Source organism: Bufo gargarizans, chromosome 6, assembly GCF_014858855.1.
Source record: "Bufo gargarizans isolate SCDJY-AF-19 chromosome 6, ASM1485885v1, whole genome shotgun sequence".
Lineage (NCBI taxonomy): Eukaryota > Metazoa > Chordata > Amphibia > Anura > Bufonidae > Bufo > Bufo gargarizans.
The window spans coordinates 30228502-30248567 of NC_058085.1; the positions used below are offsets into that span (position 1 = coordinate 30228502).

At 42.9% G+C, this 20066-nt stretch overlaps 1 protein-coding gene across 1 annotated transcript in view; it reads right to left on the reverse strand.

The window, feature by feature from the left end:
* Window positions 1–1561: 1561 nt before the first annotated feature.
* Window positions 1562–20066, reverse strand: part of LOC122942503 — a 40338-nt gene continuing 21833 nt past the window's right edge. The window contains exons 3-4 of the mRNA XM_044300168.1: window positions 14250–14352; window positions 1562–1921 (exon numbers count right to left, since the gene is read on the reverse strand). Coding sequence (XP_044156103.1) covers window positions 1776–1921; window positions 14250–14352 — 249 coding nt within the window. The 3' untranslated portion in view covers window positions 1562–1775. The remainder of the gene's footprint in view (window positions 1922–14249; window positions 14353–20066) is intronic.

A 20066-nucleotide genomic window follows, 5' to 3' on the forward strand; every position in this document is an offset into this window, starting at 1 on the left:
CTGGGCGCTAAACAATCGCCAACTACCTAACCAAGGGGCCTAAACTATCCTAAAACTATCAGTCAATACCAGTGAAATAAAAAGTGACAGTTTACACTGATCACTTTTTTCCCTTTCACAAGGTGATTGACAGGGGCGATCAAGGGAGTGATCAAGGGGTTAATTGGGGTGATGGGGGGTGATCTGGGGCTAAGTGTACTGTTGGCGTGTACTCACTGTGAACTGTGCTCCTCTGCTGGAACCAACCGACAAAAAGAACCAGCAGAGGAGCACAGCAGCCATTTAACACATTATATTTATAAATATAATGTGTTAGATGGCTTCCGATTCAAATCTTTGAAAATCATCAGCCTGCCAGCGACGATCATTGGCTGGCAGGCTGATGCCGAAATTGTCCTTTAACTTTTGTCGGCTCGCGATGCGCATGCGCGGGCCGGCTCTGACCGAAATCTCACGTCTCGCGAGATGACGCGCCGGCGCGTCCAGGAGGAATTGCAGGGCCGCCGCAAAGACGCAACCCTGTGTGCGGCGGACCTGAGGAGGTTAAATGGATCTGTCAGTTGATCGGTATTCATTCAATACAGGAGACAATATGTGTTTGGGGACCTTTACAGTGGCCCTGATCATTGCTCAAAGCAAGTTGATATTTTACCTCTCTGTAAAATGGAGTATGTTTTGGAATAAAGCCAGGTATTGACAACCATAAAAACACGTAAGGGCGGTCACTAACAAGCTAAGCATGAAGATGTCTTCTTTTATCGTGAGTTTTTTTATGTGTAACCAGAGCTGATGTCTGCTTAAAACATTTCTCACATTCTAAACATGAAAATGGCTTCTCCCCTGTGTGAATTCTCTCATGTCTAAGAAGATCTGATTTCTGGTTAAAACATTTCTCACATTCTGAACATGAAATTGGCTTCTCTCCTGTGTGAATTCTCTCATGTCTAAGAAGAGCTGATTTATGCTTAAAACATTTCTCACATTCTGAACATGAAAATGGCTTCTCTCCTGTGTGAATTCTCTGATGTCTAAGAAGAGCTGATTTATGCTTAAAACATTTCTCACATTCTGAACATGAAAATGGCTTCTCTCCTGTGTGAATTCTCTGATGTACAACCACAGCTGATTTCTGGTTAAAACATTTCCCACATTCTAAACAAGAAAATGGCTTTTCCCCTGTGTGAATTCTCTGATGTTTAACAAAAGATGAATTGCAGTAAAAACATTCCCCACATTCTGAACAAGAAAATGGCTTATCCCCTGTGTGAATTCTCTGATGTACAATGAAATCTGATTTCAGTCTAAAACACTTTCCACATTCTGAACATGAATATGGCTTCTCCCCTGTGTGAATTCTCTGATGTACAACAAGAGCTGATGTCTGCTTAAAACATTTCCCACATTCTAAACATGAAAATGGCTTCTCCCCTGTGTGAATTCTCTGATGAATAATAAGAACTGATTTCTGGTTAAAACATTTTCCGCATTCTGAACATGAAAATGGCTTCTCCCCTGTGTGAATTCTCTGATGTATAACAAAGGCTGATTTACGGTTAAAACATTTTCCACATTCTGAACATGAATATGGTCTCTCCCCTGTGTGAGTTCTCTGATGTATAACAAGTTGTGATTTATGGATAAAACATTTCCCACATTCTGAACATGAAAATGGCTCCTTTTTCATGTGAGCTGTTTGATGTTTGACACTTCTTCCTTGACTTTTATTTTGTGTTACAGTCTGTGATGAATCAGAAGATTGGACCTGTTTAAAAGGATCAAGTGATACATTTTTGCTGTGAATGGATGAAGATATATCTTGGATATTGGATATGCTCTTCATATGTATCTTGTGTGATACCATGATCAGCTACTTCAAAATATGAAGATATGAGATGTTTATTTAAGTTCCTGGTACAGTCATCTGCCAAGAATAAAAAGATATTATTGATGAATAATATACCCCCAAAGTTTTGTTGAAATTTTATAACATTTCTGTAAAAAAAAAAACTCCATAGAAAGAACAAGGCTTGGCACTAAATTGAAACATCAATTTACTAAAACAGTGGTGGCCAAACAGATCACAATCTAATAGAAGACCCTAGGGCTTAACTAGAAAAGGTTGTCTCCCACCTTGAGCAACTTCCCTGCAACTCCCATCCAATTAGTAATTTAAAAATTATGGAAATAAATTGCTAGCGCTGGACATGAGGTGCTGAACATCCTCTTAGTTCCCCACATAATAGTTATCTCCCTCAGTGTCCCTTTCACAGTAGAATTCCCCCTTAGTGCCCTCTTCACAGTACTGATGCTCACTAAGTGCCCACACACAGTAGTAATGCACCCTTAGTGCCTTTACACAATAGTTATGCTGCCTTTGTGTCCCCACACAATAGTTATGCCTGCCTAGTGCCCACCTTACAATCATGCTTCCTCTTAGTGGCCATATACAGTAGTTTAAGGCTATGTAAACTTTCGGAGACAATTTTTTTATGATTGCATGTTTTTCATTTTTGGCTGAAAATCATTTTTTCAATTGGCCTTTATTAAAAATTTTGAGCTGTTCTGTCACAAAGGGTTGAATGTTTGACTGGTACTTTTGCTTTCACTTTGTGCTTGTCATCTAATAACCGTTATCTCTAAACTACTGAGCGGTTATAAACATTTATTTAAGCCACATTCTTATCAGCAAGATAAGAACTGAGCTATAATGATTATTTTTAAGGGCTGAGAGCAGAGATAAGGAGCCCGTCTGATCCCTAAATGACGGATTAGAGAGAAAATCCACAGGCTGCCACCACAGCATGTCAGCTCTGTACAGAAAAAAGGATTCCATATGTTTAATAAAGACCAATTGGAAAAATTATTTTTATCTCAAAAAGGAGTACAAGGCAATAATTTTTTTTTTAAATGTCCCCAAAGATGTACATAGCCTTTAAGCCCCTTTTTTTCCCTCCTAAAGTAATGAAGCCCATGTAGTGTGAATAAAATACAAAAAAGTAATATTTAGCCCCATTTCTGATTAATGGAGCACATCATCATCTTCCCAGTAGCAGGCATAATGTGATAACATCATCCCTACTGCTGAGCCGAGTAAAGCGCACAGGCCGATGGATTATCTCTGGCCAATACGCTCTCCCACTTAGCCCAGCAGTTGCAATGATATCTCTGTATTACTGTCACGGTGGGGAGTGAAGGAAACTCCCCCACCGTACAATGTCGAACCGGCGGGAAGAGCAACTAGGCCAGGAACCGGGAAAAGGGGAGCAGGTCACCTCCTAACGCCACCCTCATCCTATCCCTGACCTCCTAACTGTATGAGCCGGCCTCAATGGTAGGGGGGCTCATACTCCGGAACCTCGGGCCCTACTAACCCTAGAGATCCCTAAAATAGGAGTCAGGAATAAGAGACATGTTCATCCACGACACGGATGAACTGGAGTCTCCACCGGCCTAGTTGCAGGAAAAGGAGAGACAGTGCACATCTGCTTGGTCAGCAGGCAAGAGCCAACAGACAACATGCACTTACCTGCAGCGACAACGGCAACCGGACCCCCATGCGGACAGGATGCATGGCGGCCCCCGGCAGAGCTGCACACTGACTTGTGGTTCCCCCTATGGGGAACCCTGAGACCCACTTCCAGAGATAAGGTGTCGGGAAGCCATTCTGCCTCTGGGGAACCCTGGAGCCCCCTCCCCAGAGGCACAACAAATAGGGTACGACTTGCATACATGCCGGCCAATCGCAGCCCAGAGCTCACAGCCTGGAAGGTTATTTTCTCTCAGGTTGTGAGCTCTGCGCTGTGATTGGCCAGCGCTACAGCAGAACAAGGGCCGACTCCGCCTACCATAACTTAGTGACCGAAATCTCCGCCTACCATAACTTAGTGACTGAAGATACCGGAGGGCATAGCGGGAGAACGGAGCGGCGCCCAGGGATAATAGTAAGTGCAGTGAGATCCCCGGGCGCCGCTCTCCATATCTGTATACTTAGTTCACAATGTCAGGATCTTTAACCCCCATACACACCAGAAATGAGAAGGGAACCAGACTTAAAGGGAAATTGTCCCAACATGATACAAACTACACGTTGCCACGGGCAACAAGCATGCACGGCTAAAGTGTCACGGTCCACTACCACCAGACCATGACACAGCCGTAACAATTACACCTGCTCATGGGAAGAATGCAGGCCGGGGAATGAGGCCTGAACTATAATGGATCACAGACACAGCAGCTAGACTCTGACGGAGGAAGGAGAGTAGAATGAACAGCAGAAATCACAATAAGCCATCACTGACCATTGCGGAGCTCCTCAACATGTTTTTTTTCTTCTTTAGATATAATTCCTATTGATAATATGCAGAGTTATTCACTTGGGTCAGGATATCCCGAAGTCTTCATTGACAGGCGGGTAGAAAATACAATTTTCCCATCCATTTTCCGGCAGTATGGTCGTTTTAATGGCCATCTAGTACTGGCAGTTGTTGCCGCTACTACTGTAGCTGGCCAGCTAATACCTGTCCTAGGTTGTTAACATAGCTTATATGTTTCTACAGCTAGACCTGCCAATAACCTTAAAACTGTTGTTGCTGGGCAGGAGACTTGACCAATCCTAGCTAGCCTCACATACCCCAGGAGTTTTGACCAATTACAGCCAGCTTTCACACACAGCTTGTGTGGGAAATTTCCCTAGCAGGAGCTGCTGGAATTATTATTCACCAGAGAGAGAAGCTGAACAGACATTCACTTCACTAAGAGTTGTGTTTCATGGAAGCAGAGAGGCCAAAATAGGTATTTAAAACAGTTATATAATGTTCCTACTGTTAATATAGTGATTAGAACTATATACTGAACCAGTTGTGTGTTTACTTACAGTTCCACCAATTGCAAACTGCAAAGTTCACAATCCAAATTCAATATTGCAATCCAAATTGCATACAACCATACCAGATCATACTTAACCAATCTGCAAATAGTTACTGCTAACTGCATACTGCAAATTGCGACCAAATTCAGCAAGTAGAACTATTAGTTAGACCTCAGATATACCTCTCAGAGAGATCATAAAGTGCTTAAATAACTTAAAGTGAGAGTACAGATACTCAAGAGAGAAATATATCCACCATCTTATGTTGAATGACAAGATTGAACAGTTGAACCACCATCTTATGCATACCTCCATTTTGTGATACCTTTTCAACACGTGTTTTGTACATGGACTATCTGCTGTGGAGGCAGCAGTGTTATATGAAGAAAAGTTGAAGTTAATAAATAAGTTATTTCAAGCATTTGGTGTGCTCTTTAAACCTACTGTTTCCATAGAACGAAGCTAGAGGAATTACAGAGTAATAGACAGTCTGGTTAGACTAAAAGTAAGAGATATAAAAATTCTTCTAATGCCACAGTGCAAAAGGCACTTTATAGTGCTGCGCGTGCCACAACTACCATCATTCTCCTTTGATGACATTTCCTCCTCAACAACCCAATTTGGCTCCTGGGTGATATCCAAAGCACATTCATGATCATGGGCACAATCCCGCCACTCCTGGCAGTCAAAAAGTTAACTGTTCTCAAACAACTCACCTTCAGAGTCTTCCACAGGGTGTTCTTAGCTCTTCTTAGGGGAAAAAAAATAAGTCATTCCACTAGGAGGGGGCAGTGCAGACAGAGTTGATGCAAAGAAAAAGCTTTGATGGGGCTTTATGAAGGAGGAACAAAGGAAAATGCGCTGAACTCTGGTTCAAAGGCACAGTATCAGACTAAGAGGTAACAACTAGAGTTGAGCGGACACCTGGATGTTCGGGTTCGACGAGTTCGGCCGAACTTGAAAAAAAAAGTTCAATTGGGACCCAAACTTTTGGGCACTAAAATGGCTCTAAAATAGTCCTGGAAAGAGCTAGAGGGCTGCAAAAGGCATCAAAATGTGCTTAAGAACATGGCAACTGTTCTGCAAACAAATGTGGATAGGGAAATTACTTAAAATAACAAAATACAGAAAATTTAAAAATAACAATCTGGATCTAAGAGTAGGAGGTTGAGGAGGTGGTAGATGGGTGGATGTGGAGGTGTAGGTGGAAGCGGCAGTGAGGGAGGAATAGGTAGCCAACACTGATTTGTGTTATTTTTTATTTTTAAATTGGGGTATTCCCCAAAATATTGGGGCAAATAACAAAATAAAACAAAGAATAAGTGCACTTGAGTACAAGAATGGATGGTTGAGGCTGGTATAAATGTCTATTCTGCACAAGGTACGGACAAGTCCTGTGGGATCCATGCCTGGTTCATTTTAATAAACGTAAGCTTGTCCACATTGGCTGCGGCCTGTGATAATGCTCTCTGCCATGCTAAACACACGTTCACAGTATACACTGGCTGCGAGGCTGCAGGGCAGGTCAACACCTCCAATGCTGACAAAGCTTTTCCACATTTTGGCCATGCTAACCCTGCCTTCTCAGGTGCTGGCGGTGCCCCAGCTGCGTTGGCGACCTCTTCCTCCTCCTCTGCCTACGCCTTGTGCTTCCACTGTGCCCCCGCTGTCAGGTGGGAATGCCATCAGCAGCGTGCGCTTGTAGTCACGCATCTTCTGATCAGTAACAGATATTTTCACTAAATTTTGTTCCCTGTCAGCAATGCAGAGCAGGGGTTCATTCACGGCAAAAGGGGGTTCATGTCACCCATGAATAGAGCAGAGGATTTTGAGAGATTTAGGCCCCTGTCACCCAGGTACAGCAGGGGTTCATTCACGGCAAAACTAGCTTCATGTCACCCAGCAATAGAACAGAAGATTGAGAGATTAAGGCCCCTGTCACCCAGGCACAGCAGGGGTTTGTATATGCCAAAAATGGTAAAATGTCACCCGACAATTGAAAATAATATATTTTTTTCAATTTAGGGCACTAAAATTGGCACTTTTTTGCATTAAAATGGCTCTATAAAATAGTCCTTGAAAAGGCTAGAGGGATGTAAAAGGCAGCAAAATGTGCTTAAGAGCATGGCAACTGCTCTACAAACACATGTGGATAGGGAAAGAACATAAAATTAAATTACAAATTATTAACCTGCAACTCAGAGAAGGTGGTGGATATGGAGTCGGAGGTTGAGGAGGCGGTGAATGTGGTGTTGTAGGTGGAGGTAGCAATGGAGGAGGTAGCCAAACGTGTTTTTTTTTTTTTTTTTTTTATTGGGGTAGGTAGCCCCCAAAATATTGGGACAAAAAAAAAAAAAAAAAAAAAAAAAAAGAGAATCATTGCACTTGACTTGAGTACAAGAATGTATGTTTGATGGTGGTATAAATGTATTCTGGACAAGGTACAGACAAGTCTTGTGGGATCCAAGCCTGGTTCATTTTAATGAACGTGAGCTTGTCCACATTGGCTGTGGACAGGCGGCTGCATTTGTCTGTAATGACGCCCCCTGCCGTGCTGAATACACGTTCAGACAATAAACTGGCTGCAAGGCAGGCCAGCACCTCCAAGGCGTAAAGGGCAAGCTCAGGCAATATGCCCAATTTGGAGACCCAGAAGTTGAAGGGGGCAGACCCGTCATTCAGTATGTGTAGGCATGTGCATACATACTGCTCCACCATGTTGGTGAAATGCTGCCTCCTGCTAAGACGTTCCATATCAGCTGGTGGTGCTGGTTGTTGTGGCGTGCTGACAAAGCTTTTCCACATTTTGGCCATGCTAACCATGCCTTCTGAGGTGCTGGCGGTGCCCCAGCTGCGTTGGCAACCTCTTCCTCGTCCTCTGCCTTGTGCTTCCACTGTGCCCCCGCTGTCAGTTGGGAATGCCATCAGCAGCGCATCTACCAGCATGCGCTTGTACTCGCGCATCTTACGATCATGCTCCAGTGACGAAATTAAAAGGACAGTCTGTTGTCCTTGTAACAGGGATCCAGCAGCGTGGCCACCCAGTAATCAGCACAAGTTAGAATGTGGGCAACTTGGCGGTCGTTGCGAAGACACTGCAGCATGTAATCGCTCATGTGTGCCAGGCTGCCCAGAGGCAACGAAAAGCTGTCCTCTGTGGGAGGTGTATCTTCTGTGTCCTCTGTATCCCCTGTATCCCCCCAACCACGCACCAGTGATCGCCGTGAGCTAGTCTGGGTGCCACCCTGCTGTGAACATGGTTCCTCCTCCAGCATCTCCTCCTCCTCATCCTCCACCTCCTCATAAGTAGTTGGGCATCGGTGCACTCAATCTTATCCACTTCTGGGGCAGGGCTAGGTGGATGGCCCTGGGAAACCCTGCTAACAGTCATCAAAAAGCAGAAGAGACTGCTGCATGACTTGGGGCTCAGACTACTTGGCTGATTTGCAAGGGGGTGAGGTGAATGGCTGATGGACATCGGCTGCAGGTGCCAACTGTGGTCTTTCAGCAGGAGACTGGGTGGGAGACAATGTGAAGGAACTGGATCCACTGTCAGCAACCCAATCTACTATCGCCTGTACTTGTTCAGGCCTCACCATTCGTAGAGCAGCATTAGGCCCGACCAATAACCGCTGCAGGTTTTGTCACCTACTAGCACCCGCGGAAGGGGTTTCATTTGTGCGTGTAGCTGGCACAGATCGACCATGTCCTCTCCCTGCAACAGGAGCTCCACCAGCAGCACCACGACCTGGGCCACCTCCCTTTTTGACACTCTCCTCATATTTTTTGAATTTAGGATCTTGCCCTGAATAGGTGTTAATAATTATTAATAGACAAGAACGACAGTATGTACAGGGTGTATCTCACACGGCCTGAACCAGACTAGGCCTCAATTAAAGATTCCTTTGCACAAATGGCTATTTCAAATGGCTGTATTTCAAATCCCTGATTCAAACTCCTGTATGTAGGGGGGCATCTCACACGGTCTGAACCAGTGTAGGCCTGAATTCAATATTGGTGCACCAAATGGCGGCATTTAAAATCTCTGAATGTAACTCAAATGTATTAGGGGGGTATCTCACAATGACATCTGCATCAAAGGCTGCCAACTAAATTTTTTGTGCCCAAAGCTGAATTTGACAGCAGTATATAAGCCTGTAATTTCACACGTGCTGATGCTGCAAGGCCTGAAAATAGTGTTTTTTGTCACAAGAGTGCGTTTTTAAAACCCCAGAAAATGATGGGTGTATTTCTACTTTAAATTGCACACTGTCTAATCCAGATTTTGTAAATTGCCAAATAAGTCTTTTTTTTTTTTTTTGCTAACAGAATATGAAACCTGTATATATTAAACTTGAATTTAACACTTGCAGATCTGGAAAATACTGTTTTTTTGGGAAAAAAGTGTGTTTTTAAAACCCCCAAAAATTATGGGTGTATTTCTACCTTAAATTGCACACTGACTAATCCAGATGTTGTAGTTTGCCCCCAAAAAATAGTGATTTGCAATATCCCAAAAGCTCAGATGCAGTGCTGGTGCACTGAGCATGCATAAAATGGCTGGCACCCACCTAACTAACAGAATTCTAAAAGTTAGTATTTGTTGGTCAATAGCCTCAGGGCAGGGTAAAACCATAGTGCCCTGCACCCACACAACTATTTGTCTGTAGATCGCTGAGTTAGATTCTCTCCTATGCTCTCTCTGAAATCACAAGTCCAGCAGCATCCTCTCCCTACACTTGTAATAGCAGAGTGACGTGCAGCACTACGCGACTCAAGCTTATATAGAGCCTGGGTCACATGCTGCTCTGGCCAATCACAGCCATGCCATTAGTAGGCATGGCTGTGATGGCCTCTTGGGGCAAGTAGTAAGACGCTTGTTGATTGGCTGCTGTGCAGCCTTTTAAAAAGCTCCAAGAATGCTCCGAACCCGAACTTTTTTACGGAAATGTTCGGGTTCGGGTCCAAAAATCCTAAAGTTCGGTACGAACCCAAACTTTACAGTTCAGGTTTGCTCAACCCTAGTAACATCATCCTGCTGTGACTGAGATGAGTGAGCCATCCAGTCCACAATGCTATCCTCCTCATTAATACCATGTCACCTACTGGAAGAGAGGGAGATCTGTGACTTGCTGCTACTACTACTGACGGCCTACTACTACTGCTGCTACTACTACTGACGGACTACTACTACTACTACTACTACTACTGATGGCCTACTACTACTGCTGCTGCTACTACTACTACTGACGGACTACTACTACTACTACTACTACTGACGAACTACTACTACTACTACTACTGACGGACTACTACTACTACTACTGACGGACTACTACTACTGACGGACTACTACTACTGACGGACTACTACTACTGACGGACTACTACTACTACTGACGGACTACTACTACTGACGGATTACTACTACTGACGGACTACTACTACTACTACTACTACTACTACTACTACTACTACTACTACGAGTTGTGATCAATGATTTCTACTCAGAATGGTCCCGGGTTATAAGTGGTGTACCCCAAGGGTCAGTACTGGGTCCTCTATTATTTAATTTATTTATTCATGATATTAAGGATGGGATTAATATGGCAATTTCTATTTTTGCAGATGACACTAAACTATGTAGTACTGTGCAGTCTAAGGAAGATCTCCATAAACTACAAGCTGACTTGAACACTCTGAGTGATTGGGCTTCAACTTAGCAAATGAGGTTTAATGTGGATAAATGTAAAGATCTGCATCTTGGTAGTAATGATCTTAGTGCATCATATGTCCTAGGGCAGCGGTCCCCAACCGTCGGGCCGCGGCCCAGGACCTGGAAGATTGTTTGCCGGGCTGTGGCGATCAGGGCAGTCTTTAATGCGGTACTAATGAAGAGCTTGCATTATGGAAGCGCTTCATTAGTACAGGACCAGGAAGCGGTGAAGGATCTGTACTTACCGCTTCCTGGTCCTCGGCTCGGCTATCGGCTGTGCAGGGCTGTGCAAAGCGTGAGGTCGCTCTGTGACCTCACACTGTGCGCCGCGATACACAGCCGACAGCAGGATGAAGAAGATCGCGATGGTGACCAAGAGCAGGAGAGGTAAGTGTTTTTTTTATTTTTATTTATTTGCCCTGGGGGCTGACATAAGGGCTGATGGCTAAAATATGGCTGATGGCTGACATAAGGGGCTGATGGATGGCTAAAGGTTGGGGAGTTGATCTGAGGCATTGGGGGTCTGATCTGAGGTCTGATTAACATTGGGGGTCTGATTTTGCTGGTATGACCTGAGGTGTAATGAAAAATATTTTTTTCTTATTGTTCTACTCTAAAACCTAGGTGCGTCTTATAGGGTGAAAAATACGGTACACTGCAGCAGAGACCAGGTGCAGCTGAGACTCTAGTCAGTTTATATAGTCGTTATATAATGTTATATATTTTAATATGCACCTTGTGTTTTGTTATGTGCATGAATCAGTCAGCGCCGACTAGCACCCCTAAGCCCTGCCTACCCCCTAAGCCCCGCCCCTGAAGCCATGCCCCCTCTACCCCCCCCCCCCCCCCCTCCGGTCCCTGGGAAAATTGTCTTGCATGAAACTGGTCCTTAGTGCAAAAAAGGTTGTGGACCACTGTCCTAGGGGATGCAACACTGGGAGAGTCACTTATAGAGAAGGATTTGGGCGCCCTTGTAGATGGTAGATTAAATAACAGCATAAAATGTCAATGAACTGCTTCCAAGGCTACCAGGATATTGTCATGCATTAAACGAGGCATGGACTCGCGGGGCAGGGATGAAATATTACCACTTCTCAAAGCGTTGGTGCAGCCTTATCTGGAATATGCAGTTTAGTTCTGGGCACCAGTCCATAGAAAGGATGCCGTGCAGCTGGGAAAAGAACGACTAAACTGATAAGGGGCATGTAGAGTCTTAGTTATTAAAAATTATTAAAAGAATTACATTTATTTAGCCTTGAGAAGAGACGTCTAAGGGTAGACATAAGTTTTAAGGCTGATTTCAGCCTGCATTTGGGGGAGGGACGGAGGTCTATTCATAGCCACCTCCCTCCTTCTATCAGTACATGTGATCCTCGTGCGGACGTGGGCTTTACGTAGACGTACGCCGCAGGTGCTCGTTTTTCCGGTCTTCCTACCTTACTAGTCGGGTGAGTGGCTTCCTTTCGGCTCCAGATTCTGGTCGCATCAGGGCTCTGTTGGTTATTAGTAATTCAGATGCTGGGGACGGTTTGGCTCAGTTCCCGGCGGCACTCGGGCCGCGGCTCGCCGCGGCTCTCCCCGGCTGTTTGTCCCGCAGCCCGGGAGCCTGTCAGCGCAGCCACTCACTATCACGGTCCGTCCCCTTCCTCTCCCCCAGGTGTTCGTACTCCAAGTTGCCTCCCGCGTCTTTTCTCTCCCCCTCTTCTGCAAACACCAGTTCTTCTCCTCTGTCAGGAGTTCTTTTCCCCTGTCGTGCACCCCCCCTCCCCAATGCTTTTCATCATCACCTGACATCTGCCCGTGTCTCTCCACTGCCACCTTCCTGTATTCCGCCTCACTGCACCCAGGGCATCTCAAAATGTTGTTTCTCACTTGTTAAAAAAAAAACAAAAAAACAGGGGAATACATACTATAGTATATATATTAAATAAAATAAAATAAAAGGGGGGAGGCTTTTCTGTCAGTCGTCTCGTGGTCTCATGCCGTCACAACAGGATCTCGCACACATTTCCGCACGATTTCGCCGCCAGAGTCTCGCTCGCCATTAGCGTCTCGCACGCATGGCCTCCGCCATTAGAGTCTCGCACGCATGGCCTCCGCCTTTTGGGGTTGGGTGAAGTTCTTTCGTTCAACCTCGCACTCTTGGCGTCTCCCTCCTCGCGTCACACATGCCTCAGCCATCCATGGTCTTCCGCAGGGTCCGGCAGGTCTGCTTGCCTCCACGCCCTCCTCGCTTGGCTCGGTCATCTGTGACCTCCCAACACACTGTTTTGGGAGACTCGCACGCGTGGCTTGGGCCACTAGAGTCTACTTTAGTTATCATTTATTTCTGTTTTTCTTTTTCCAGATTGTTGGGTCTTCTTTTTCCTTGTCATTTCTAGTCAAGCATTCAAAGCCTACTGTTCAGACTTCTTTTCTCAGGTTCCTGTACACAGCTGATGTCTGGTCCTCAAAGGCAGCCTGAAGAAGTAGGTGCCATCAACCCTCTGTGCCATCCAGGGACAGCAGTGGAGGGGTTAATCAGTAACCTACTATGGGGGGGGGGGGGGTGTCAGAGAACAGGACACATGGGGGGGCAGGCATTCTAGAGCTCTGTGTGCTGAAGCAGCCAGCCTGCTCTACAGTGGCTTCACACTGGTGGGTGGGGCTTGATCCCATAAAGTTCTGCTATTGGCTGACAGCTAATGTCATAGTAAGCTGCCAGCCAATAGAAAACAGAAAACAGTACTGGCAAGTGGTGTGCCAGTACTGCGGATCCCAGCCTGAGAACAGCCATAGGAGGAGGAGAAGATTGCAATTATACTGTATCTGCTCCTCACTGAGTAAGGACCTTCAGTGGGAGGAGCTCCAGTGCTGCTGCTGTAAGTGGCATCTGCTTCTATAAAGTGTAGCAGCTGTGAGTAGAGACAGCTCTAGATCTAATGAAAACATTCAGTACTGCTGAGGCTCCTTCTGAGCTCGGCCCCGAAGCAGTCGCTTCCCCTGTTTCCTTGATAGCTACGCCACTAGTGCTGCCATCTGTTCATCGATGTGCCAGTTATCACCACTTGTTGCAGATCAAGCGAAACATAAAGACCCTTGTGCCACATAAGAAGACATTGGTATTATAGAAAGTGCATACTAGTAAAGTTACACCTCTGGCTGGAGGGAAGAGGTTAGGTGGGGGAGGGTTCATTTTTTGCCTCAAGCAGCACAAAGGTTATGCGATTCCCTGCCCTCTGGCCACACAGCACTGAAGGAAGGGGGACCCAAACTGAACTCTTACACCAGGCCCAGGAGGCTTTTGCATCGCCCCTGCTTGAATTGAACTGTATCACTCTGGCACATCGCTATGCAACTAGGCAGAGACGTCAGCACTGTTCAACATTGTGTGTCCTAGCAGTAGTAGAGATCTCTTCTGCACTGCAAGTGAAATTGGACATTGCGTCCCAAGCTTAGAGTGGAAAACAGTGTCTACATAAATGGTTACAATACATATACTAAATGTATATCTCACCTATATGCTACCACATTTACATCCATATTTAATTTAAATTTCATCTGAATCAGTGAATATAATGCTGAAAAAACTGACAGAAAAGAGAACCTAAAAATGTAACATAAAACTATAGTATCCAGTGAAGGAGTAGAATCTGTGAGACCTCTTTACTTACTGGTTACTACTCACCTGGGCGGTTATCTGTAGTAATGTCCTCTGTACTCTGCTCATCACCCCTCACATATGTCTCTGTAGGATTAATATTGTTCAGATCTTCACCTGGATTCACAAGCTGCGAAACAAATATTGTAGAAGTCATCAGACGGTTGGAGAAGTCGTGTGGAAGGTTTTATATGACCTGAAAAGATCAGTAATTAGAATGATGACAGAAGTGACCAGATAACAGGACTCATCTGACCCAAATATCTGCAGGTCTCCAACCAAAAGCTCACAAGGCAGGTGGAGCACCCACAGTTAGAAATAAGGTTGTCCACAGTTGTTTAAAGAAAGTAGGAGAACAGGTCATTGGGAGATGCAGCGTTTGCTGCATCAGGCTGTAAGATTATAAAAGAAAAAGTTGTGTGCAGTTTCTGAAAAAAATTATATTTTAAAAGCTGCAGTCCCAAAACCAGGAGTAGGTCCTTTCCCCCTATAAAGTCTGAACAGTACACATAAAAGTATGGGTCCGCACTAACTGTCTCTTAGATAGAGGATTGTTCACAAGCAGTTGCTTTTCCAGAGGCCATTCCTTTTTAATCCCTGGATTCCGACCTCTTCGGTCACTGAACCGACCGGCAGCAAAAACCTTTTTTGTCTCTTCAAAAGGAAACAGATATAGTGCAACCCGCAAGTATAAAACTTCTCTGTATTTTATTGTACTTACAGGATCATCACTTGCAACATCGCATATACAATTGATATTTCTGCCCGACCCGGGTTTCGCTATCAGCTTCGTCTGGGGCGTCATGATTTTTACCTTCATTGGGGCGGTATTTATTACCCCACCCCTAAAACACATGTTCCACTTTAATTATTCATCCCTTCTAGCGGAGTTGGATTTTTATACATTCACATTTTTTTAAATGCCTTGTGTACCATTCATTAATACCGCCAAATGACACATATTTAAATCATAAACTAATATAAAACATCACAAAACATACATTCTGTTTCTTTAAAACTCATATAACATCATCCTTGGTTTATTCACTATCTATCAATAAAACACCATTAAAATCTTCTACTTCATCTAGGTTCAAGCTTCTACAGAGTAATAAATAACTTTCCCCTCTCCACATTCCTATTTATTATTTCATTAAAAGGATAGCGCTTAATCACGGAGGTTTACAATATTCTCCCTAATGGGGAAGAGTGTGTTAAAAGGGTTAGAAGAGATAGATTATAAAGAAGGGAAGAAGAAGAATCTGAATAAGAAAGAGAGACCCTGAGAAACTTAATAAAAAAAATAACAATATAGTCATAAAACTGGCCGATAAAGGTGTGGGGGGGGGGGGGGGTATTCGACAGGGATAAATATGAGCAGAGGATGCAAAAAATTCTGAGTGACCACACTATATATACAGACGTGGACAAAATTGTTGGTACCCTTTGGTCAATGAAAGAAAAAGTCACAATGGTCACAGAAATAACTTTAATCTGACAAAAGTAATAATAAATTAAAATTCTATAAATGTTAACCAATGAAAGTCAGACATTGTTTTTCAACCATGCTTCAACAGAATTATGTAAAAAAATAAACTCATGAAACAGGCATGGACAAAAATGATGGTACCCCTAGAAAACACAGAACATAATGTGACCAAAGGGACATGTTAATTCAAGGTGTGTCCACTAATTAGCATCACAGGTGTCTACAACCTTGTAATCAGCCATTGGGCCTATATATATGGCTCCAGGTAATCACTGTGTTGTTTGGTGATATGGTGTGTACCACACTCGACATGGACCAGAGGAAGCAAAGGAAAGAGCTGTCTCAAGAGATCAGAAAGAAAATTATAGACAAGCATGTTAAAGGTAAAGGCTATAAGACCATCTCCAAGCAACTAGATGTTCCTGTGAGTACAGTTGCACATATTATTCATAAGTTTAAGATCCATGGGACTGTAGCCAACCTCCCTGGACGTGGCCGCAGGAGGAAAATTGATGACAAATCTAAGAGACGGATAATCCGAATGGTAACAAAAGAGCCTAGAAAGACTTCTAAAGAGATTCAAGGTGAACTTCATGCTCAAGGAACATCAGTGTCAGATCGCACCATCCGTCGTTGTTTGAGCCAAAGTGGACTACATGGGAGACGACCAAGGAGGACACCATTGTTGAAAACGAATCATAAAAAAGCAAGACTGGAATATGCCAAACTACATGTTGACAAGCCACAAAGCTTCTGGGAGAATGTCCTGTGGACAGATGAGACAAAAATCGAAGTTTTTGCCAAGGCACATCAGCTGTATGTTCACAGACGAAAAAATGAAGCATATCAAGAAAAGAACACTGTCCCTACTGTGAAACATGGAGGAGGCTCTGTTATGTTCTGGGGCTGCTTTGCTGCGTCTGGCACAGGGTGTCTTGAATCTGTGCAGGGTACAATGAAATCTCAAGACTATCAAGGAATTCTAGAGAGAAATGTACTAGCCAGTGTCAGAAAGCTTGGTCTCAGTCGCAGGTCATGGGTCTTGCAACAGGACAATGACCCAAAACACACCGCTAAAAACACCCAAGAATGGCTAAGAGGAAAAAATTGGACTATTCTAAAGTGGCCTTCTATGAGCCCTGACCTCAATCCTATTGAGCATCTTTGGAAGGAGCTGAAACATGCAGTCTGGAAAAGGCACCCTTCAAACCGGACACAACTGGAGCAGTTTGCTCATGAGGAGTGGGCCAAAATACCTGCTGAGAGGTGCAGATGTCTCATTGACAGTTACAGGAAGCGTTTGATTGCAGTGATTGCCTCAAAAGGTTGCGCAACAAAATATTAAGTTAGGGGTACCATCATTTTTGTCCATGCCTGTTTCATGAGTTTATTTTTTTACATAATTCTGTTGAAGCATGGTTGAAAAACAATGTCTGACTTTCATTGGTTAACATTTATAGAATTTTAATTTATTATTACTTTTGTCAGATTAAAGTTATTTCTGTGACCATTGTGACTTTTTCTTTCATTGACCAAAGGGTACCAACAATTTTGTCCACGTCTGTATATAAAGTACTAAAAGGAAACCCAGTTATTGAGTATAAGAGAGAACTGAAAAAGCTCCTAGACAGAGGATTAAAACAGGAAATTCTGAATAATAAAAAGAATACAATTACCTAAATATTGCATACCTCAATACACCTGTTATATAATATCTACCGAACATACACAAGGATCCTAAAAATCCCCCTGGGAGACCAATAGTTTCTGGAATTGAATCCATCGCTAGCAGGGTCTCAGAAGATATATTTCTTCAAAAATACGTGCCCACTGTACCATCATATTTGAAAGACACAGGACATGTCTTAAAGGTATTGAATGAACCAAAAATTTTCACGGAAGATATGTACCTAGTTACAGAAGATATTACTTCACTTTACACAATCATTCCCAAAACAATAGGCCTGACAGCAGCAAAACATTTTATGAATGGGGATGACCTATTGGATGATCACCAAAAGTGTTTTGTCCTGGACTGTATAGACTACTGTCTGGGCCATAACTATTTCTGGTATGGAGAGAAGTATTACGCCCAGACCTTTGGTACAGCGATGGGTGAGAAATTCGCACCAAGTATTGCTAACATATTTAGGGCCTTTGGGAGCACATGTATATTAACCCTTTACTGAGTAGAGAGGGAGGAGAAGGTAATCTTGTTAAGTGGAAGAGGTATATAGACGATTGCCTGTTTATTTGGTGGGGGGAGGAGACCTCTCTAAAGCAGTTTAGCAATTATATTAACAATAACACCTGGAACATCAGATTCATGGAAAATATCAGTAAAAAGTCAGTGAATTTTTTAGATTTGGAGATTACAAAAAGTAGAAGGTATAATCCAAACAAAACCCTTTTTCAAACCCACAGATAGAAATGGGTATATAGATGTAAAGAGCTGTCACTACAGCCCTTGGATAAAGAATATACCCAGGGGTCAAATTCAAAGAATAAAGAGAAACTGTTCGCAAGTAAAAGATTACGATGAGCTAAGTGAAATTGTTCTGAATAGGTTCAAAGAAAAGGGTTATAAAGGAAGAGATGTTGTAGACACATAGGGAGCAAATACAACAGGGAAAGGTGAGGGTAAAAAATAAAACAAAGGAAGATGAAAACAGATACAAGTTTGCTTTCTCCACCACATATTCCATAGTATGTCCCCAAATTAAACATAACAATAGCTGATCTTAGGGAGACCAGCTACAGAAAACACTGTGGAGCCTCATTTAAGAGTCTCAACCCAAATTAAACATGTGATTCAGAAAAACTGGAGAATACAAAAAAAGTTATAGGTTCCCTAATTCCAGATAAGCCCCCCTTCATTTTTAAGAAAGCACCCACAGTTAGAAATAAGGTTGTCCACAGTTGTTTAAAGAAAGTAGGAGACCAGACAGGAAAGAGCTCATTCACATGGCGCGGTTTCTATATTGGATGCAGAAATAGGTCTGGGGAAGAAAAAAAGAACAGGACCAGAAATATGGTGGTGGCGACATCAAACCAAAGAGATTTAACAGTAAAAGGAAACATATCATGTGAGAGCATGGGGGTGATATAGGTTTTGGAGTGCCCCTGTAAACTTCAGTACGTAGGTAGAACACTTAGAAAACTAAAAGTAAGGATAGGCAAACATATTAGGAATATTAAAAAAAGGGTTAGAGACTCATAGCATATCTGCGCACTTTAAGAAAGCACACCAAAAAAATCTGGCTGGTCTGAAGTTTACAGGAGTGGAACTAGTACATACAAAAATGGAGGGGATGGGACCCGGTGAAACAGATTAACAAAAAAGAAGCACAATGTATATATAACATGAATACATTACAGCCTACTGGCTTGAATATTGAGTGGGACATTAAATTGGTCTGCATATGATATGATATTGCAGAGTGTATTTTATGAGAAACAAACATATTTTCCTTGGTTTTGTAGAAAGTATATTAAAAGATAAATTATATGTAAAGAAGATATGCCTTTAGATCAGGGTGGATAAAAATCTATGATTAAAAAAATAAAAAATTCGGATTTTTTTTATTTAAATAAGATTATATTGATTGAAATCAGATTTTATTGATTGAAATCAGATTTTTATAATATAAAATGCTTTTTGAGGAAAATATATTGCCATCCAAAGGTTATTTCATTATGAAATAAAGATTACTTTTTTAATTATGTAGAATAAGGCTGTATATGTTTAATTTTTTGTTAAATTCCATTAATCCATTCACAGTGTCATGCTCTTCCAGAGGTTTTTGTAAGATTACTGGGTAGTTTCTCTGCCTACAAGATATTATCACAGATGCTTGGTTTAATTTTGGAGTTCTCAAAACTGAATTTATAACATGAAAAGAGTTGAGAAAAAGGATCTTAATCCCAACTTCTACAAACCTATAAATACAGAATCAACCCCTTCAGTGCTAAGTTTAAAGTTCAGTGAATAGAATATAAACAATATTTTTCTGATTGTTTGGAGTGGAATAGATCTGCACAAGAAGAAAGTGAAACTAAGTGTAAGGAGGAAAAGGCAAGCAGACAAGAAGTACCACAGAATGAAAGTGAAACTTTCTGAGAACAGTACTGCACAGCCACAGACAGACAAGTCTTTGGATCTTTTTGTGTGTGTATGACCTGAGGTTTATCACATTCTTTCCTTGGAGGAAATAAACTATAATGGCAGCAGGCCGTAAAAGAGACCCAGTTTGGCAATATTTTAATGAAGTTCCTTTACCCATCGGTAAGGCAGGCATGTGTGCAAAATGCAAACACTGAAACAAACATGGCTGTTTAAGCAAATAACATGCTGT